This window comes from Phytophthora ramorum, assembly GCF_020800215.1.
Source record: "Phytophthora ramorum isolate Pr-102 chromosome Unknown Phyram_PR-102_s0002, whole genome shotgun sequence".
NCBI classification, from domain to species: domain Eukaryota; phylum Oomycota; class Peronosporomycetes; order Peronosporales; family Peronosporaceae; genus Phytophthora; species Phytophthora ramorum.
In genome coordinates this window covers 4,416,335-4,436,857 of record NW_027150648.1, presented here as the reverse complement: position 1 = coordinate 4,436,857, position 20,523 = coordinate 4,416,335, and the positions used below count along the sequence as shown (strand labels likewise).

The 20,523-nt window shown below is 54.4% G+C and overlaps 9 protein-coding genes across 9 annotated transcripts; 5 read left to right on the top strand and 4 right to left on the bottom strand.

Moving 5' to 3' along the window:
* Positions 1-937: 937 nt before the first annotated feature.
* KRP23_2823 (uncharacterized protein) lies at positions 938-2,368 on the top strand (the record flags this gene model as incomplete). Its single annotated transcript, XM_067887602.1, has 2 exons — positions 938-2,142; positions 2,224-2,368. The coding sequence occupies 2 exons, from the start codon at positions 938-940 to the stop codon at positions 2,366-2,368; spliced, it is 1,350 nt and encodes a 449-aa protein (XP_067750177.1).
* A 165-nt stretch (positions 2,369-2,533) lies between these two features.
* On the bottom strand, positions 2,534-8,769 carry KRP23_2822 (Proteasome adapter and scaffold protein ECM29; the record flags this gene model as incomplete). The annotated part of the gene is made up of 3 exons (XM_067887601.1): positions 2,534-8,328; positions 8,403-8,541; positions 8,602-8,769. The coding sequence occupies 3 exons, from the start codon at positions 8,767-8,769 to the stop codon at positions 2,534-2,536; spliced, it is 6,102 nt and encodes a 2,033-aa protein (XP_067750176.1).
* Positions 8,770-8,908: 139 nt separating this feature from the next.
* KRP23_2821 (RNA-binding protein Rsf1) lies at positions 8,909-10,354 on the top strand (the record flags this gene model as incomplete). The annotated part of the gene is made up of 3 exons (XM_067887600.1): positions 8,909-9,055; positions 9,111-9,321; positions 10,299-10,354. The coding sequence occupies 3 exons, from the start codon at positions 8,909-8,911 to the stop codon at positions 10,352-10,354; spliced, it is 414 nt and encodes a 137-aa protein (XP_067750175.1).
* Positions 10,355-11,014: 660 nt separating this feature from the next.
* On the bottom strand, positions 11,015-12,563 carry KRP23_2820 (uncharacterized protein; the record flags this gene model as incomplete). Its single annotated transcript, XM_067887599.1, has 2 exons — positions 11,015-12,157; positions 12,231-12,563. 2 exons carry the CDS (start codon positions 12,561-12,563, stop codon positions 11,015-11,017), a joined length of 1,476 nt encoding a protein of 491 aa, XP_067750174.1.
* Positions 12,564-12,708: 145 nt separating this feature from the next.
* KRP23_2819 (30S ribosomal protein S6) lies at positions 12,709-13,293 on the top strand (the record flags this gene model as incomplete). The annotated part of the gene is made up of 1 exon (XM_067887598.1): positions 12,709-13,293. One exon carries the CDS (start codon positions 12,709-12,711, stop codon positions 13,291-13,293), a length of 585 nt encoding a protein of 194 aa, XP_067750173.1.
* A 195-nt stretch (positions 13,294-13,488) lies between these two features.
* KRP23_2818 (uncharacterized protein) lies at positions 13,489-13,728 on the bottom strand (the record flags this gene model as incomplete). The annotated part of the gene is made up of 1 exon (XM_067887597.1): positions 13,489-13,728. The coding sequence occupies one exon, from the start codon at positions 13,726-13,728 to the stop codon at positions 13,489-13,491; it is 240 nt and encodes a 79-aa protein (XP_067750172.1).
* A 183-nt stretch (positions 13,729-13,911) lies between these two features.
* KRP23_2817 (Peroxisomal biogenesis factor 6) lies at positions 13,912-16,771 on the top strand (the record flags this gene model as incomplete). Its single annotated transcript, XM_067887596.1, has 3 exons — positions 13,912-14,316; positions 14,382-16,488; positions 16,566-16,771. 3 exons carry the CDS (start codon positions 13,912-13,914, stop codon positions 16,769-16,771), a joined length of 2,718 nt encoding a protein of 905 aa, XP_067750171.1.
* A 396-nt stretch (positions 16,772-17,167) lies between these two features.
* Positions 17,168-17,971, top strand: KRP23_2816 (uncharacterized protein; the record flags this gene model as incomplete). The annotated part of the gene is made up of 1 exon (XM_067887595.1): positions 17,168-17,971. One exon carries the CDS (start codon positions 17,168-17,170, stop codon positions 17,969-17,971), a length of 804 nt encoding a protein of 267 aa, XP_067750170.1.
* Positions 17,972-18,162: 191 nt separating this feature from the next.
* On the bottom strand, positions 18,163-20,045 carry KRP23_2815 (uncharacterized protein; the record flags this gene model as incomplete). Its single annotated transcript, XM_067887593.1, has 2 exons — positions 18,163-19,787; positions 19,883-20,045. The coding sequence occupies 2 exons, from the start codon at positions 20,043-20,045 to the stop codon at positions 18,163-18,165; spliced, it is 1,788 nt and encodes a 595-aa protein (XP_067750169.1).
* Between the last annotated feature and the right edge of the window lie 478 nt (positions 20,046-20,523).

The window sequence follows — 20,523 nt, the reverse complement described above, 5'->3', positions numbered from 1 at the left end:
ATGTGAAACACCGAGACATGTTGCATCGGCCGCGGCCGCAAGTGTCAAATAGGTTCGCCTTGGAGTACATGCAACAAGAGCGGTCGCCGCGAGGATGATGTGTGGTCGGCTGTGGTGACAGCTCGACAGCCGCCAGCGATCCGGAAAACAGCGGGCGCCATCAGCGCCATCAGTGTAATGCTGCATTGGGTGCTTGCCGCCTCCAGCAGCACCTCAGTGTGCAAGGCAGATATAAGGCAAGCTGCAATACAGGCCGCTCGCTCCCCAAGAGTCTCGGTGGCGTTCGTGTGCAACGTGATGAGTGGGGACGCCAGAGAAAGACGCAGTTGCGGTGCGCGGACAGAGCCGGGCCGAATCGACGCGGCGTAATCACCAAAACGCAGATTACCCCGGGGCCAGGTCGCAGAGCTTTTACTCGCCGTGTTGCCTCAATGGAGTCTCCAAGCAGTGCAACCAGCAGCAGCACCGTGGATTCGCAAGGGTGCTGCAGAGTGTCGCTGCACGCTTGAACCTGCATGTGGAGCACCGACAAACAGGAAGTCCAGAAGCGGTCTGCAACGAGCACGCGCCTTCCAGACATTCATTCTCGGAAATAGAATCTGCTCTCAGCATGCCAAGTTTGACGCTTTCATGGCGAGCTTTTCAAGCTGCTGAAGCACAAGTATCCTCTAAGGTGCAGGTCTTTCCCGGCTGACTCACTCACTTGGCGAAAGGCAAGCCCTTGGATCAACTTGATAGTCTCTCATACAATCAAGTCTCCATCGCTTGAGTATCGGCCTCGCCTTGCTTCCCTCGTGAGCAGTAGCCTTGATTCTCTCGTCCTCGGTGGATTTCAACACGCAATATCCGTTCGAGCCCCGAAATTCGGTCTTTCCCGAAATTCGGAAAATATTTCCAAAATTCGGCAAATGACGCATCTACAGAATCGTCCAAACCAATGGACGCCATTCTGTCGCGGCTGAACGACGCCGAGCTGCGACAGCATTGCGAGGCCGCCGTGCTGGACGAGTTGCAGAAGGCCAACAGCCGAGTCCAAGATGTGGTGGTCGCGCTGCAACGGGCGGTGAAAGTGGCGCAGGCGTCGCGTGAGCTGCACAAGACGCTGGTGCTCAACGCGTCGGAGCAGGTGCAAGCGTCTTTCCGCCACCTGGGCGATTCCTGCAACCAAATCGGCCCGTTGCTGCGGATCCTGCACCATACTATGGCATCTGCAACGTCGGGCCCTGTAGCCGCTTCAGTTGCAGCTGCTGTTCCTCATTCGGGGACGAAACCATCGCCAGACGCGGCGTCCTCCACTGCCTCGGAGTACGAACTGCCATCCGACGAAGACGATGATGACGACGAGCCAGAAGTGGTGGAGGTGTCGCCGCCAAAGAGTCGCAAAAAGCGCAAGGCGGCGGCGCTGGACTTGTCGCAGTCCCCGACGCCAGCGGTGAGGAGGAAGATTCCAGAGGAAGACGCACAAACTGTGCGAGATAAATTGGAGCAGACGTTGTGGGAGATTCAAGCCATCCCGACTGGCGGGTATAGTGTCACGGCTCATAAAGAATTCGCGAGTTTAGTGAAGAGAATTTTCACAACGGACAAGTTCGACGACTGGCAGCCACGAGATGACCCGAAGCTCGGTCTGCTCCTGGATGAGATGGATAACCGCATAGCTGCGTTTAAAGAAAGCACGGCGCAGAACTTGAGGATCAAAGCTCTGGGCGAGTGGCTGGAAGAGATGACTGCGTCGTCTTTCGTTCCGACATTGGATTTCGCGTCAATTCCACCGATGCTGGACTCCTCCTCGACAGTCCCAGGATGCGAGAACGCTCACGAACTCCATGCACTCACCAAGTCGGGGGCTCAGGTTTTGAGTAAATTACGGGGTGATACTTCCAACCCGCGGCAAAAGAAGCAGAGGTACTTTCAGCCCCTGCTCGAGGCGACCACAAAGTTTTTTGCAGCAGCCGCCGTGACTAAAACCCCGGTTCTTAAAGATTGTGGGGCTGGTCAGTGTAACAACAACCTGCGAATGCTATCGGGACTAGTCAAAGGTGTTGGAATTACCCGAAAAGAGTGCAAACAGCTCGAGGAATTGCTACATCTGGTTCGACTGGTAATGCGGAAGAACAAAAGCTTCCGTAAAAAAGCCGTGAGGTATGTGTGCTCCTGGGCTGTAACCTTGGATGGATGGAAACCAGCTCAGTACTAACAATAATGTATGTTGTGGATGCACAGCTTAGTTGCTGACCTCCTCAAAGTGTTCCCGTGGTCGGCACGACCAAACTTTTGTTACCCAATAGGCGAAGCGGACGCAGGTCTGCCTGAGCAAACGAAGGAGAAAAAGAGCACGACGAAGGAGAAGAAGAAGAAAAAGCATTGAATCTCGGTGTGAAACGATGCTTCGCAGGTGCACATTTTACATGATCCCGAGAATGGCATGCATCCTGTGCTGCTGCCAGAGTCTCCAGCTAAGGTTAACTGCGAGCGCATGATGATGCACGGGTACAAACTATCCCGTAGTTTATTTTCTAACGTCTTCGACCTCTTAAGGCATCTGCACCAGTTGTGTCTTCACATTGAAAGCCGCTTGCTGCTCTGATGCTTCTTCGCTCGCCAACAGTGTCTGCATCGCAACCGACACCCGTTCACGCTGCACGACCAGCCTCAATGATATGTCCGGGTCGTCCCCTGCTCGCTGAAGCAGCGCTGCAAGAGCTCCAGCTGCAGCCACTCGGACCATCGAGTACTTTCCGTCAGCCACACCAAACGAGCCACAGCAGCTCTCAATGACGCGCTCTACGACGCCGCTGCTGCTGTTTCCGGTGAGTGAATGGACTGGGGCACGACCCACGACAGCTGCCAGAGTCTGGAAAATGGCTTTGCGGATACTCCAGGCAGCCAAGTGCGGCGAATCCACACTCGCGCACAGCCACAACATAGTTTCCACTGCCGCATCATTGGCACCGCTTGCTGTTTCTTCGCCTGGTGCCAAGGGAGGCCATATTAGTGCTAGCGCCTCGAAAATACACTTGATGAGCAGTGGAGGCAACGTCGCTTTCGAAGCCTCGGGTGACTCGGTTTCGTTCTGGATCATCCACTTAGCAAACGAACTTCGCAGAGAACAAACATTGGAAGCACGCAACTCGTTTTGCTCGGCTGGCAGGAGAGCTGAAAACTTCCCCAGATTTACGATCGCGCTTTCGAGGTACGCTAAATCCTGGTTCTTCCAAGCTCGCCCACATTCGTCAACAAGAAGCAACGACAATTTGTGCATCCACTCGTCATCGGTATTAGTACCCGTCGACTCCACTTTCACAGTTGCCAGCGCCACGATAGACTCCAAAATGACACCTTTGCCCTTCCATAGGCGACCTGGTACAGCATTCAGTAGTTCCTGCCAGATACGTGCTATCTGCTCCGGTGACAATTTTGAACGGTATGTGGCACTCGCGAAGATGGCTTGCAAAGCACGCGCTGCCTGGTGGCGCGTATCCCATGCAGGATGTGCCAACAGTAGCGCGATAGCGTGGAGTACAGCATCCAACGAGCTTGAGGCGTACAGCACCGTTGGGGGTAACTCGTCCAATACAGCCGTCCACGAACTGTTGAGGGCAGCAGTGGCAGCGAACTGGCCGATAAATGCTGCAGGGAAAACGTGCGTGCAGTACCAGGTGTTCCGCAGATCATCGCTCACCACTGTGCCCGCATCTGCAATCGGTGGCACCTTCTTGACTAACTCCTTCGTTGCCAGTGCGCTGATCAGCAAGAAGCGACTTGTATAAATTTGAAGTGTTTTCGGTCGGGAGCCATCTTCCTCTTGACTGCTGGGTTCTTCATCACTGTTGCTCTGGGGAGAAGAAGAAAGGCTAGCAGTCTTGCTCGCGGCTTTGCTGAAGGCATTAAAAGCGAAGATGCCAGACCGGACATACTCACGAACCGTAGGTGCATCCACCAGAGGACACAAGTAGGCAGCAGCCCGGCAGTAGCTCTGAATGACTAGCCCATCCGCCAAACCTGACGTCGCTCCTACAACTGAACCAGATCCCTCCGCCGAAGTACTTCCGTTCACACCACCGTATCGGCTCTCTTCGTCGCCGTATTGGTCATTTTCCGCCGAGGTCTTCGCACCGACGTAAGGAATGAGTACACGGCGCAGTAACAATTCCGCGCCGTTGCACTTACGGAGCTCGAAGGGCAGCTCACCTGCAAGAGTTACCACGAAATTGGCAGTACCAACTCGTGTGTTGAGACCCACACCAAACTTCAACAGATTGGCTACACCGCGAACGAGCTCAGTGACTACTGTTACGCAACCTGCCGAGCCGGCGAGCTCTTTAAGCCGGGCTGTTGCCAACTCCAGAAGCTGACCCACAGGTCCTGTCTGGCTTATTGATACGCGTAAGCGCTCAAGTTGATCCTTCTTTTCCACGTGAAATTGCGCGTACTGTAACTCTGGCATTTCCAGTGAAGACAAATACTCCAGCAGCTTGAGTACCAGCGGTGCCAACCGGTCCTGCATGTCATCCGCCTTCAATGTTTTGACAAGGCGCAGCAAAACGTCAATGCTCAGTGCACGGCAGATAGTGTTTTTGCTAACGATTCCATCCTCAATCAAAAACTCCAGCAATTGAGAACGGCACACCGCGTCGTTTGCAGCTACACGCAAGCTCAGCTCGCCTAGATAGCGGTAAAGCTTCACTCCTGACAATGCAACTGCCTCCATGACGTCGTCAACTGCACGTGATGCCGTCTTCCAGAGTCGTAAGAAATCTTCCCGAACGTCATCAGCCTCGGCGCCATTGAGGAGGTCAAGAATCGCAAGGCATGCAGCTTCACGATACTTAAAATTTCTAGCGTTTTCAAGCCGAGCCAGAGCAAATTCGAACAGGAGAGTCCAATTTTGTCGTAACAAAGATTTTTCTCCTTTCGCTGTCGCGGCAGCGGCGGAGTTCCCTTTGGCAAACTCCCACAAGTTGCCCATAACTGCTGCTACCTTGCTGTTAGAATGGAACTTGAGTAGAAACAGCCACGGTACCAGCTTCGTTTTGTTGGAGTAGTCTTCAGCCATCCATTGGCTACCGGCTTTGTCGACGATCGAAGCGCGGAACTGTTTATCCATTGCAACGAAAGAAAACACGCGTGATCGAGCCTGGGGCGATATTGTGACTGACGCACACGACGACGCTAACGAGCCCCAAATCGTGTCAGCAGTGCTCAGGTATAGCAGCGCGTACATGAGCTCTGGATCGCCAACGTCTGCCGCAACGTTACTGACCTCACGATAGGCAGCATTCTCAACGGTAGTGCTTGGTGAGGACGACGAAGATGCAGTTGCAGTAGTCGCTGTTTCGCTTGATCCGTCGTTATTTGGGTCACTTCCGTTGTCATCGGCGGAATCAGGTGTAGACGCGAAAGCACGAAAGCATCGCAGCCGACGGAATAAGCTGTCGCTAAACTGGACGCCCATTTCGTCAGTCGGTGCACGCAGTCGCAGATAAGCGAGTCCTTTGACCGCACTCTCCTTTGCCACTTCATCCGCATCATTCAGCATGGTCACGAAAAACTCGTGCACCTCCAACAGCGATTTTGAATAGACAGGAGATCCCAGCACACTTGCCCACGACTTAAAAGGCGACGATACGCCTGCGGAAGATGATGCTAAGCCTGCCGCACACATGCACAGGAGCCATATTGTGGCGTTACGACGCACTTTAGGCTGTCGAGATCCAGCATAATCCGCCAACACGCGCTCGAAAATGGCAGCTCCGCGATTCTCATTGAAATCACAATATTTGATCTCGCGTTCAATCGCGAACTCTTCATCGGAGTCGTGGTTTCCAAGTGCGACAAGCACTTCACCAATGTCAAACTGCAGTTCGGTATCAGTTGCATCTCCGAGCTCAAGGAGAGTGTTCAAAGCCTCTTCAAGGCTTTTTGATACCTCAGAAGATAAGCCACTACCAGGTAGACCAGATACTGCCCTGCCTAGATTCTCGATCGCCACTCGTTTAAGCGTTGCCAACTTGGGACTCAGTTGATCGTCGAAGTGGTCGGCCTTCAGCTTCCACTCAACGACGTGTCGCAAACCTCCAAGTGCCTTCACCTTTAGACGACTCCACTCACTTGCACTCGTAGTCGCAGAGCTTCGCATAAAGTTTTTTAGCGTGCCAGTCAGACCAATACCATCCATCACACTACGTAGCAGCGCAACCTGCTCGTTTTGAGCAACTTCACTTCTGGGATACGCTGCAAAGTTTGAGCCGTGCTTCACCTTGACCTCGAAAAATGCAGTCATCTTCTGAAAACACAGCAAAACCTGTTGCATCTCCTCGTTCGAGATGGAATTCCCATTGACTGCATTGTCATCAAGGTAGCTTAAAGCACTACCAAGAATGTATTGCGCACCCAATGCTTCCTTTTCTGATACGTTGATCATATCAAGTTTGTTCAGCCCAACCTCGACGAAGTTTGACACAACTTCGCTGGCAGAGAGCACTCCGGAGTTGCATGTGTACAGCACAATCGTTGCAATGTCGGACAGAAAGGTGCGGCTTTGGCTAACAGCCACTGCACTGTAAAGCTTCTTCACATTAGGAGCCAGCATAGTGCTCACACTTTCCACGTCAAATGCACACACTTCCACGAGTGCACTTGCTGCCGCCTCGTAGACCGACATTGTCTTTGCCGTAGGAGATTCTTTCCCCCCCATTGGATCCAACAGTGTCTGCAGTATATACTCCACGACACATCTTCGATCATTGACATTACCTTGGTTATTGTTCTCTCGAGAAGCCTTCATAACTTCGGCACAGAAACGAACACAGCTTTCGGCTGCCCCGATATCATGCATGCTTTTCTTCAGGTCCTTGCGTGAGAAATTGGATTGCAGGCTGTTTGCCAGCGCACCCGTGGATGGCAAAGGTTTTGCAAACAATGCTTTATCCGACAAGCGCCGGGTGTCTTCGTCAGAAACTCCCCCCAGGCGGAGCAGAGCAAAACGCATGGTGATATCGTCATTTCCATTAGGCACGGACGTCGTCAATAATTCAGCACACCAAGCAGCAATTGCAGCTTGTACGCGCATATACTTTTTACTGGGATCGAAAAGCTTCGAGCCATTGAGCAATGCGACAAGCTCTTGGTGTATTTTCGAACGAACTTCAGCAGTAGCCGCGGTAGCGTACGCGGTTGCAAATGACGTAAACGCCTTGAGAGCGTTAGCCCCAGCACCAGTTCGTTGCTCTTCTTCCGCAAGACAACGCACAAGCAGTACCTGGAAAGCCTGCTCTGATGCTGCAACCAGTGCGGGTGCGCGGGCTGCAAGCAACGACAGTGACTCGTACACACCCTGGCGGAACTCGCGAACAAACTCTGCGCTGGATGCTTCGCTTTCGGCGTGCGGGTTCATCAGTAAGCGCAGCAGTGTTGGGAATAGTACAGGTCCGAGCAGACCATCAAGCAACACTAGCTGGCAATGGTGAAATGTCCACTCACATAGCCGCACGCTTGCCAACTTAATCTTGTTCGCAACATTCGGTGGTCGTGAAGCCTCAGTGCCAAACATCAACTGGCATAATAGTTGGAGCATCATTGGAAGCACATTCGTTGCTGCTTTTGAAGCCGAAAGGAGTGTTAGTGCCTGGAGTATACTTGCATCAGCTAAACGTGACCGATTAGCCAGCAAAATCACGTCGACACCCTCAAAAGCTCCAGAGCTTTGCGCGACTTGACTGCCAAGGATCAATGTCATCACTCGGCGCATCACGTCGGGGTCCTCCAACTCTTCTTCCTCATACTTGATCACACGCGACAACTGCTCGTCACAAAATGCTTTCACAGCGTGGTGAACAGACGCACTGCCCGCGAGGTAGACTGGGATCTTGCACTTCGTCGGAATCTCCATTTCCTTTACAAGCTTCAAGGCATCCAACTGGCGTTCGTAAAGCGCTTCACGCTTCAACTCGGATACCTTCACTCTTTGCAGTCGCTCCACTCGTGTTTTCATCAGACCGTACATCGTCGCGTCAGAAGTTGTCGACGACGGGAGTTCATACAGCACCAGGTCCAGTAAAAAATCCAGCACCGCTTCCACATTGGCGTCATCCTGGTAGTCCTTCTCCGGGTTATCTCCACTCAGCAAGGCCGACCCCTCAGTGTCTTGTTCTCCCTCCGCTGCATCCTTTTTGCTCGGAAAAACAGCAGCAACACTGACAGGCAGCGCACACACCAGCAGCCTAAAGAAAGTATCCTGCTGCGGAGCCGAGAAGCTCGAGAGTTTCTTGGCGACTGCAGCCAGCACAGTCGTCTGCTGCTCCGTTGACGCCGCACCAAAGCCCAGCTCTGCACGCAGGAAAAAGCAAGAATAAATAAGCGAATAAACCTGTCGAAAGCAACAACAAACACGTGTTTCTCACCCACGAAGAGCAGCGCGAGGTTGTACGAGAAGACGGAGAGCTCCGGCGTCTGCAGCACTTGGCACAGCGCGTCCAGGGGAAGTGCAGGGCACGTCAGTGCCTGTAGGCGCGTCTTGATATGCGAAACCACTTGTAAAATCTGACATAAAAATGTTAAAAAACGTTTTACTCATACAAACAAATAAGAAAAGATCTGCACCTTGTCCTTCAGCTGAATCTCCAGTGGAGTGACCAGCGAGCGCGGGAAGAGCCGAAGCAGCTGCGGCAGTAGCGACTGCAGCACCTGTAACATGCGCTCGTCATCCACGCTCGCCAGGCGGAACAGCACGCGATCCAGCGCCTCCACGTCCTTCTGCAGGTCCGCCATTTTCAGTGAGGAATCGAGAATGTGAAAGAGGGACTTTCTCGCCAGACAGGGAATGATGGTCGATTACATTCCCCTGGCTTTAACGACTTATAAGACGGTATTAACAGTGTACTGTATCGTAATCACGGACAGTGATCGGATGGGCGGCGAGGAGCAGGTGCTGGAGGCGACGGAGGAGGCCTGCAGGGTGTACGTGGGGAACCTGCTGCCCAAGGCCAAGGAGCGGCATCTCACGAGCAAGTTCGCACGCTTCGGGACGATCCATAGCGTCTGGATCGCGCGCAAAGTACGGTCGACAGTGTGGATCCTGATTGAGGGGCGGTTCTGACGCTTTCGTGCAGCCTCCAGGCTTCGCGTTCGTGCGATTCGCGGCTCGTGACGCGGCGCAGCGAGCCGTAGAGGCCTGTGGAGAAGATGGGGTCATGGAAATCCTGGGCAAGGCCGTACGCGTGCAAATGGCGGAGGACAAGGACAGCAAGCATCAAGAACAGGCAGGGGACAGACATGCAGTGAAGGATGAAGATGCAGATGCAGTGCGGACTGTTAGTTCATGTATGGAGAGGAAGGATTGCAGCTCTAGACGGCGTGGAAGGTCGGAGGAGTCGAGAGGACGACGTCGAGATACTAGAAGCAGGAGCGGGGAAAGACGTCGGTTGGGTGAGAGAGAGCACCGACCGTCGGTCCGACGTGACAGGAGATCGAGAAGCAGAAGTAGAGGGGAGTACCGTCACAGCAGGCGCCGGTCGAGGTCAAGGTCGAGATCGGAGATGAGAGCCACAAGTAGTAACAGATCCAGGTCAAAACGACGACATGTGGGCCGCAGTGACAGTCGAAGTCGCAGTCGGGGCAGCAGTCGAGACCGTGAAAGTGCGAGGAGGAGAAGGAGGAGGAGTTCGCGCAGTTCAAGTCGAGGTCGGCGATAATACGCTCTTCTGCAAGTTCAACGTTGTATTATGCATCGAGTGCTTGATGGAAATGGTTCACTCGTATTCAAGGCATGCGGGAATGCTCTGGTGTCGTGCGCAATTTGCATGGCGATTGAAAGCTATCAGAGCCCGCATGATCTGTACATGGACTGTGTTGGGAAACTTAACCTAGCAACAGAAGCTGATGCGACTCATGGTATCACGTTCTACCGGCGGGCAGTTGCGAAATTAAGGACACGAGTACTTCGTCATGTTCGTTAACATGTAAATCTTGACCTTCCTCCTCTTCGAAACAGCCTCAGATCTCCGCCGACGATACGACCACAACCCGGAGTGCGGTCAACTCTGCACGCTTGCGTGTAAACAAATGCACGCCCTTCACGACAGCGTGAGTCCGCTGACAAGCCAGCCTCACCCAGCTCTGGAACGGTCTGCTGCAGAATCCAGTGATCCCCACGACGCATATTCTGAGGATGTACGGTGCCGTGCACTTCCAAATCGGCAGCTCCCAGATGTACGTGTATGTGTTCGAGGATATACTCGAGGACGCGGTAAACGGGATTTCTTAGGCCTTAATCGCTGTTCTGGCAAATGTTCGTATAGTTTTGCCGCAGGCTTGCAAGTTCTCTACGCACAAAACATTATTCACGGGCCCCTGAAGTGAAGCAATGTGCTCGTGTAAGGGCAGCACGGTAAAACCGAGTGAATTTGGATTTACCGTTGCTTCATCCGTAGCCTCTCCATCGAGTTGGGTACGCACAAAAGCAAGATGATACAATCTGCTAGGCGGAAACCAAAGGAAATACTTGTGGCGACGGCAAACACGGAGTTTCACTTGGTTGCTCTCGAAATGCGCATGGCCGAAGCAAGTACTCAGGTTTGGGATGTTGAAAGCGACGACGAGCTGCTGCAAAATATTCTGATGATGATGAAGGACAGGGACTCACGCACCAAATTGGTCTAATGAAACATGGGAGTTGATCACTCAACTGTGCGACTCGGATTCTAGCTCATGTCTGACGCAACGAGCTGGCGAGGAATGGAGCAGGACCCGGACACAGTGTACATTTTCAATCGTGAGTCCTTCATGATCTTTGTTATGTTGGTTTTCCGTTCGGGAGTCTCAGCATTTTCAATGCCTTCACGCAGCGGGTAGGAAGCGCACGGGCTGCGCACACAGATACGTTTGTGGTCGAACAACAGGGCTGATAAAGCGTTGCTTGCACAAAGCTTGAAGAATCGAAATCGCTTGTTTTCCACAAGTCCTGGCTTCAGTTTGAAAGGCTGTCAAAAAGGGGCCATTTGATACTACCTTTGGACTAGAAAAGTTGCGCTACTGATCGATCGAGTGGAATCAACGAGCTTGGGCCGTCGAGTATGGAGATCGATGTGCAATTCAGCAACTCGCTGCCAGTCTCCCAGTTGTGTACCAATTTGCTTTCGGCATCCATTGGTCGTTCATCTCCGACGCCATTGCATTCCTCTTGCGTATTCACGCGGACACGGGCTTCATTCAAGTCGCCACTGCTCTTTGAACGGATTTCCTTCTCTGAACTCGTCGGTGAAACTTCTCTCTTCGCTTCACTCTCTGGGAATGGATCTTGAAATTCGCTAGCGTCTCCACTTTCGGAGTGATTAGCTTTAACTTGGCTGGATTTCATAATTTCTTCTTCGGCCAAGCCCTCACGCGAGGATTCGAGCGGCATCGCACTTTTCTCAGTACGAGTGCTGTCTCGACGCTCACCAGGACCAAGTTTCGCCTCCGCTCTCTTCAAAGGTGAGATTGGCTGGGTTGCACTCTCAGGAATCAAACCTTTGACAATATTGACGCCGGCAGAGCGTAGCGAAAACGGAGGTCGTTTGGATGGAAGAGGAATTTTAGTTTCACCTCGCGCCGGCCGCGGACGTGGAGCAGTCTTCAATGCTGCGACTGACTTCACTTCAAAACCTTTAGCTTGGGCTTTCTTCATGCTTGAAGCCTCAGGCATATTACTTGCTTGTAGTTTCCCATCCAGCTCTACGCTGCCGGGCAACGCTGAATTCCGTCGTCGAGATCCATCTACAGGCCCCTTTCTGTCAGCGTCTGTTGCAAGCGTCGAATGCAGACTAGCAAGGACAGCGTGTTGCTCCAACAGCTGCCGCTTTACATCTTCGTTCTGCTTCTTGAGCTCTTCGCAAAAAATCGCAATCTTCGAAATGGCCTCAGGGTCGACTGCTACTTCATTTTTCAGCACCGGGGCTTGACGGGGATCGACTTCATGCTGGTTCGACACCGCCGTCAACTTCACATCATCCAGTCTATCGTGCAGCTCAATACCCGCCACAGATTCCTCACGAGTGTTGCTGTGTGCCCCATGCTCTTCTCCCCAACGATACCCCCGACCACCAGCATCCTCTTCTTCACTCCTAGACCCACGCCGTCGTCGAGACCGCTCCATCTCCAGTTGTTCTTGAGCTAGTCGCTGCATCATAAACAGCAAGACACAGCGGCAGCAATTACCAGTGGACTCTATCCGCCGTTTTTGACCCACGCACCTTCTTCTCCTCGATCTGATCCTGTAGCCCTTTGAGATACTCGTCCTTCGACTGCAGTTGCTGGAACCTTCGTCTCCCTCTCACCATTTGACTGTCGTCATCTCCTTCGTTGCATGTGGCAGCTCGTTCAAACTCTGGAACGCTCCGAATCGGCTGCGCATCGCCTTCTTCCTGCTGCGGCGCGCTCTGCGACCGCCTCTGCGGCGCTCCAAGCGGCGCATCTCCTTCTCCACTCTCACTCCGCCGCTGCTGCTGCTCTTTTTCGCGGATTTGCTGGTCCAGCGCGTCCCTCCACTGCGCTGGTGAGAGCTGCTGCACGCCCCGGCGCCCCATGACAGCAACCTGTTCAAAACACCCTTTCAAGATCAGTCTGATGTGTCATACACTAGCTTATGTTAGCCACACAACTGTCCTGCCATTGGCCAAAAGTAATCGGTGGCGCCGCCCGACTAATGTGCGCCTCACATACCAAGCCGAGATGCCGCTGTACAAGCAGGTGCTGCTGACGAACCTCAAGTCTCCGCCCAAGGATGTGGCGCGCGTGTTCCAGGACTGCGCGGCGCTCATCACGTCCCAGGGCGGCGTGATCCGCGCCACGGAGAACCGCGGTGAGAAGCGGTTGGGCTACGGCATCGAGGACCGTCGGTGGGGCGCGCTGCAGCGCCACTACGAGGGGAAACTCGTGGTGCAGCAGTTCAACACGTCGCCCGCCGTGTTGCAGGAGCTAGAGGCCAAGCTCAAGAACAGTTTCCCCATCATCCGCTTCCAGACGTTCAAGGTGCGCGACCCCGTGGACAAGCTTATGAATACGCGCGTGACGCTTGAGCAAGCGCAGCTGTTGCTCAACCCCGCGGCCAAGGCCAAGGTCGAGCAGGCCGCCAAGGAGGCCAAACACGCGCGCCGCCCGCGCGACAGCAGCCTGCCCGATGTCAAGCCCGAGGACTTTTTCGACCTGGATGACGAAAGGGAGGCCGCCCAGTTTAAGCAGTACGTGCCCGAGTGGAAGCGTGACGCGCTCTTCGAGCCGGACGTGCCTGCGCACCTCAAGGACAAGCAGGAATAGGCTGCACACGTTGCAGCTGCAACGTGGGCGCTTTTGTGTGGGTAGAAATAGAGAGAAACCTCAACGACAGACCAAGAGAATTGCGCCTTTTATTACTGAGACTTAGTTCAATGCAGCAGCCCGTCCGTTGTAGTGTGTCTTGTGTCTTGCAACCTGTTCCCAGCAGCCATGTTTGTCCTGTTGCTTCTCGGTCGCCTACTTGGTCTTCTGCAGCTCCTTCCGCAGCTGGTTGCAGAACTCGTCGTCGGCCTCGTCGACGTCCCAGTCGTCCTGCCACTGCTGCTTGATGTGCGCCTCCTTCTCCTCCGCCTGCGCGCTCCAGTCCGCGTCCTCGAACTCCTCAAACTCGTCGTCCTCCTCCGTTACTACCACGAGCACCGGCGCCTTCTCCGCCTGCGTCGCCTTGCCCGTCTTCTTGTCCGCCGGCTTGCTCATCGTCGTCTGTATTTTTTGTATGAAGATCTCTCACCGAGGGCGAGTCGTACTTAAATGAGAATATCGAAGTGGTGCACAGATGGCGCAACATTCGTCAGGTGGTCCACGTATAGCGCAACATCCGCCGCCTTGAGCTTCAAACTGCTTGCGTATCATCATTCGCTCACTCGTGTCCACGGTCGCATGTGGCTCTCGTCCTTCGCTTCCTCCGCTGCCGACGACGGCTCTAGCAGGCAGCTGCACACTGTTCACGGGCATGTGTGGAGTGCGCGTGGTGGTTCTTCTCTGGGCTCTGCGGACGACGCGCTCACGCTCGTGGTCACATCCGACCTGTCGCTGCTTCGACGTCTGCGAGTGGTGCACGACTCGTTCGTGACGCTCCAGTTCCAGGAGCGCAGCCACGTCGCCAGACTGTGTTTGTTGCCGCAGGCCATAGTGAACTCAAGCGATCAAGAGCAAGTTGCCGCTGCCGACGCTAATGCGAAATTGGACGAAGTGGGGATGGGGGACGTGACGCTCTCGCCGCTTTTGGCTTTCAACCTCGGGATCCAGTTGCACTCGGTCACTGGCAGCCATGTTGCTGTATCGGTGCGTTGACAAGTACGACGTGTGATTTCCATGGATACTTACTGGAGTAAGTTTTGTTGTTATAGTTGTCTATTCGTGCTGCGTTGCCTCAAGAGCTGGGACTTGCAGTACAGCCTTCCATGCCGTTCCGTCGCAAACGCCAAGAGCAGCCTGCGTCCGCTTCGTACGCAATGATTGCACCCCTTTTGGTGTCGAGCCTTTCGTGTCGCCAACACGCTCTGATGCAGCAACGAGATGGGCTGCTGGACGCCATTCGAGCCTATTTTGCAACACCAAAAGTGCTGCAAGCCGGAGATGTTTTCGCCGTGGAGCTGCGCGAGACAACGCAGTCTCACGTCCCCAAGGAGAACGAACGGTACAAGGCCAACTACGTGCCGTACAAGTGCGTGGAGGTGCCTGCTGCCTGTATGCTGCCAGAAGACGGGGTTCCTACGGAGGCTGTGACGGAGTTCATGCCCCCCACGTTGGACCTCGACACTTCGCTCCTGTTTTTCCGAGTTGAGAAGATTGACGGAGACAACAAAAATGCATTGGCCTTGACTGTGTCGGATGCGACGGAGCTCATGCAAGGCTCGTCGACGTCCGCTCCGTCCCCGGATGAAGCTACGATCAAGCACTTCATGGCGCAGAGTAGATATCGTGGAGCTGCTGCACCGTTTGACTCGCCGCTGTCATCGACCACCCAGCAGAAACTGTACGAAGTGCTGTACCCGGCTCAGATGTGTGAAATCCCGGTATCCGTGCTGCTCAGCGGTGCTCGAGGTGTCGGCAAGAAAACGCTCGTCCACCAAGTGGCGAAGCAGTTGGGTGTGGTCACTGTGGAGGTGCCGTTCACAGAACTGACAGGGCAGTCGGAGCTTCACTTGCTGGAGAACGTGCGGAATCAAGTTTCCAAGGCCCAAGCACTATCACCATGCCTTCTTTATATCAGCCACCTCTTCCCAGTCGAAAAAGATAACGAGGAGGCGGAGTTGCGGATCGGTGCCGTCCTCTCCGAGTGCATTCGCTCACTCAGTCAAAACCAGCACAGCATCCCGTTGATCGCGTGTGTAGAAGACGTGAATGAAGTGCCCAAGTTTATCCGCCAGTGCTTTCTGTATGAAATGCATCTCGAAGCACCCGACCAGCCCAAACGACTCGAGTTCTTGCAGCACATGGCAGCGTCGATTGAATTGAGTGAGGATGTGGACTTGAAGGAAGTTGCCCAACTGACTGCGGGTCGGACGTATGGAGAGCTTTCGGCGATGCTGGCAGATGCTGGAAGCCTTGCGATTGAACGAATTCTCGGTGACGAGACTGACACCAGTGAGCAATCCTTAGAAGACTTGGTGTTTGCAGACTCTGATGACCTCCCTCATCAATGCTCTGTGTCGGCAAAGGACATGGAGGAAGCTGCCCAGAGTCAGCAAGCACAGGCATCGTCAGCGAATATTGGCAACGCCTCCATTCCGAATGTGAAGTGGACAGACGTGGGTGGCCTGGAAGATGTGAAGGACGAAATCCTAGACGTTGTACAGTTACCGATCAAGCACCCGGAGCTTTTCGCTAGTGGTGTACGTCAGCGATCCGGCATTTTGTTGTATGGGCCTCCTGGAACGGGAAAGACGCTGCTAGCTAAGGCTATTGCAACCGAGTGCAACCTCAACTTCCTGAGTGTAAAGGGACCGGAACTGCTGAACATGTACATCGGAGAGAGTGAGAAGAATGTACGGCAGGTTTTTGCAAAGGCTCGCAGCTGCCGGCCTTGCATTCTCTTCTTCGATGAACTCGATTCACTTGCACCGATGCGCGGGCGTGGTTCGGACTCTGGAGGTGTCATGGATCGCGTGGTCTCGCAGCTACTGACTGAGATCGATGGACTTAGTGGCGGCGGCAACGACCAAGTTTTTGTGATTGGAGCCACAAACCGCCCGGATCTCCTGGAAACGGGACTGCTGCGTCCGGGCCGCTTTGACCGATTGCTGTACCTGGGCATTTGCAACGAGAAATCGGCACAGCTGAAGGTTCTCAAGGCGCAGACTAGAAAGTTCGCGCTGGCAGAGGACGCTGACCTGGAAGCTGTCGTGGAGCACTGCCCGACCAACTTTACGGGTGCTGACTTCTACGCGCTTAGCTCTAGCGCACTAGCCGCTGCACTCAAGGATCGAGTCGAGGCTCTCGACCAGCAACTTGGTATGAATTTCGTACTTGTAAATTTGGGGCGGCAAGTGGTTTGACTGACCTGTTCTGAAATGTGTGCGGTGTTTCAGAGGAAATCAACGCGGAGGACTGCTACTCGTCGAGCCCCATGACAATCCGCCTCCTTCTTAATCGATTGTCACCTGAGGAGCTACGAGTGCCCGTCAGCCAAGAACACTTCATGAGTGCGCTTTCGCAGGTTGTACCATCTGTATCACCCGCAGAGATCCAGCATTACGAGAACCTGAAGAAGCAGTACAGCTCGAGGCAAACGTGATTGCACGAAAGAGAGCACGAATCCTGCGTACCACAACCTCCCTGCAGCTGTCGAGGCAAGGCATTTTGGAGGAATATGTGTACGTGAGCAGCGGCCTCTGCCGAGACGCTAAGCTGTACCTCAATATCGATCGGATGTTGATGATTATTTTGCCACTGCTCCAGGTGTTGCTGTCTTTTCAGCCATCGAATGACGTGTGGCTGGTTCGAACAGCGTGAGTCGGTCATATGATTAACGCATGTGTCTTCCAGGGGGAGCGACCAGCTTTAGCATGTAAAGGGAGAGGCAGTCGCGTATGCGTTTTCGTGCGAGGGTGGGTTCATTCACAACTATATTTGCTCTGCACTGCACAGCAAATACCGAGCGTCCAGTCGTCTTCCCAGCTCCACGTCCGCCATGGTTCGCTTCATCAGCCTCGTCACTACCTGCGTTCTCGCTATTTACTCGGCTGCAGCTACCGCCTCGAACGACCAGACTTGGCGAACGCAGTTCTACAGCAAGATCAACGTGATGCCGAAGGTATCAGGGGACTGCTCCGTGTGCTTCTACGAGCAGAAGAACTTCGCTGGCTCCAATTTCTGCGTTGGTAAGCGCGACAAGAGCTGCACCAAGGCCAATCCCATCAGCGCGCCGGGTACGATCGGAAGCATCAAGTTCGGGAAGGGCTGCGATCTCGTCGTGAATGTGCGAGTGTTCGACGCGCCCTACGACCAACACGTCGAGGTGATCTCGTCGGATGTAGCGAACACGGGCTACAATCTCTCTTCCGATCACTCTGTTCAAGAACTCTACGTGGAGGAGGCTGGCCGTGCGTGTCTCCTGGGCGCCACTCTTCCTATCAACAACTACGGTCTCTGCTACACGGAGGACGTTCCTGCTGTTGACGACAAGTATCGGAACGCGATCACTGAGCTGATGCTCTTCAAGTCGGCTGCGAAGGACTTCGACGTGATCGCCTACGAGAACGACAACTACAACAGCCTTGAGCAGACCCCAGTGCAGATAGCCGTCTCTAAGGGGGACACTCGGGGTATGTCCCATCGCTTCACTGGATACAGCAAGAACTTGGAAACTGGGCAGAAAGACAGCTCGACGGGGATGAAGAAGAGCATGCAGTACAAGGTGCGCTCCATCCAGTTTGTTTCCCCGGAAGATGGCTCCGCTCCTGGATCTGTTGCTCCTGCGCCGTACTCGACCTAGATCTGTTAACGAGTCAACGTATACTTGTCGTGTTTGCATTGGAAGTGTAAGGATCTTGATGAATCCCGTAGTAGTACACCACATGCCAGAGCTGCATGCTTCGTGATTTGACTTCTTCGGCCACAAGACAGGTTCATTATTTGGTGCCTCGTTGATTAAATAGTCGACCCTGTCCATCAAGTCCATCAAGTCTACTCGATGCCATACTTGCGCTGTACATTGTCTTTCGGATGCTCCGTGACGACCTCCGAGCGCTGTTTACTCCAGACCAGTCGCGGTGGGACCCTGGCGCTGTCGAAAAGATGTGCGTTGGGCACACGGCTCGCCAGGCGACGGAAATTGCGTGTGATCAACGACGAAGCTTCGTCAATGACCGATCGGGGAACGTCGCGGCCGTACCCGCTGCTGCGCTTGTCAACTCGCTTATAAGCCTCCACTACCGGGATATCTAAGCAGACAACGTGAACGTCAAAGCCTGCTGCCTTCACCTGATCAATGGTGCGGGCGTAACTGGTGAAGCTCTTGCCGCTGCCGTGTAGAATAATATTCTTGCGCGACATGATGGCGCTGTGAAGGTTTTTCTTGAGGATGAAGCGGGCCTCGTCGCGGCAAAGCTGGTATCGCGTCTGCGGACCAGGCAAGAGCTTGGCTCGCAGCTTGGAGGTGACTTTACCGGCTTCAGGGTCGGTGACGCTGCGACTTTCCGGCTCGTTGCCCAGCCCCACGTTGAGCATGGCATGGTAAAACTCCGGCAGTAGCGCGATGACATCGTCAACGTCGAAGTTGACGAAATCTTGCAGCGTCAGCTGCCCCATGAGATCGAGATGGCTCAGCATGGTAGACTTGCCCGACCCAGGGATGCCCAATAGAAGCACAAACTTGGGCACGGTCAAGTCCTGCGGCGCGGACGAGTACAGCTGCTGTGCGATGCGGGCATGCAATCGCAACCGCTTGGATGAAAAGTAGCCTTGGTCGTTCGTGTGCAGCTGGAATGTGGAGGTAGGCGGCAGCGGCGTCATGACGTCGGCATCTAGTGGGTCCACCTCCGAGCTCATCGCGCTTGGGTTCGCGTTCTTGTTCATTTGCCGCAGCACAGATGCGGTGCCTTCACTCACGTGGTCACTACCCCCTTGAATCTCACTCGTTACTTTGGCAGGATCCGCAGTGGTCGACTCGTTATCTGTAGGTACAACCAGCAAATTCTCGACTTCCGACGCGACCTTGCGGCGGAACGAGTCTATGCTCTCCGGGTCCAGGGTCGAGTGCGACGTGTCCAAGAACACGGGGCCGCACGTCTGCGTCTCGACGATCTGGAAGCCTGCCTCAGTGAGAGCGCCCAAGAACTGGATGATCTTGTCCGGCTCATCGGCGAGCGTCAAGAACTGCGTCGCGGAGGCTGCGCTGCTGTGTGAGTGCGGGACCTCGTCCCCGTCGAAGTGTTCGTCATCCATGGCCACGAGCGGATCGTCGCTGGCTGCGTCCTGTTCATCATGCGGGACGACCAGATCGGCGTCGAATTCATGCAGCACCCGCAGCAGCTGCGGTTGGCGGCGCGAGTCTCGTCGGATCTGCAGCAGCAGCTGCGAGCGCAGCAGGAGCTGTTCGTTGGCCACGCAAAAGTTGACGGTCGTGAGGTGGAAGAAGGTGACGGCCACAAGCGCGCGCAGTCGTTTCTTGAGCGCCGGCAGCTCGCGGTCGCGCAGGAAGCACGAGATGGTGACGCGTGAGAGCTCGGGCACGACGGTGGAGCGCACGCAGAGGCCTGTGATGTTCTGGTCCGCGTAGCCGAACACGTCCGCGATCTGCGCCAGCGTACCTGTGCAGTATATTGCAATACATTGCGTGGGTTGTTAACGCGTATGTATAGGGAAGATATATTGGGAAGATATGTCCAGGAAGTCAATACTGCACCTGGTCGATTGACCACCAGCGCTGAGATGATGCGCTCTTCGAGTCCGTCATTGGGTTTGGAGGAAGCGGTGCTCTTGATAGAAGAGCTGCAGTAACGCAGGGATCCGTCGCGGGCGAAGGCGCAGACGGAGGGCGCGAGCCGCCGTGCCTGCCGCAGGATCATGCTGGTGGTCGGGGGCTACGGTCGCAGTGAAGACCTCAACATGGAAGATGGTGTGGTGCACATTGAATACGATATGTGGTGGACATGAAATTGGATCTTCTGGTCGATTATCTAATTCGTTGGGTGCAAGTGTATGTCGGTAAGCGTCTATTTGTCGCTCGCCGACAATACGGCAACGAGAATTGGGCTGGAATCGAGTTAGCGCCAGCTCTTCGTTCAAGGCGAGCGATAACATTCGGTCGCGGAGTCCAGCGGCGGCATCGCACGCTCGCTCGAGACATGCCGCCAAAAAGACTTGGCGCCATTTTTGATGTGTGTAGTCGGGCCGCTGCAGACTTCGACTTGCTTGCAGCGTGCCCCTACAGTGTGCAGGTGTAGGTACAGCAATGTGTACCAATGCAGGTCCTCGCATACAAGAGAGACGCTTTCGCTTGCTGTGTTTCGATGAACCTTTGCAAATTGCACCCCAAATAGTCCC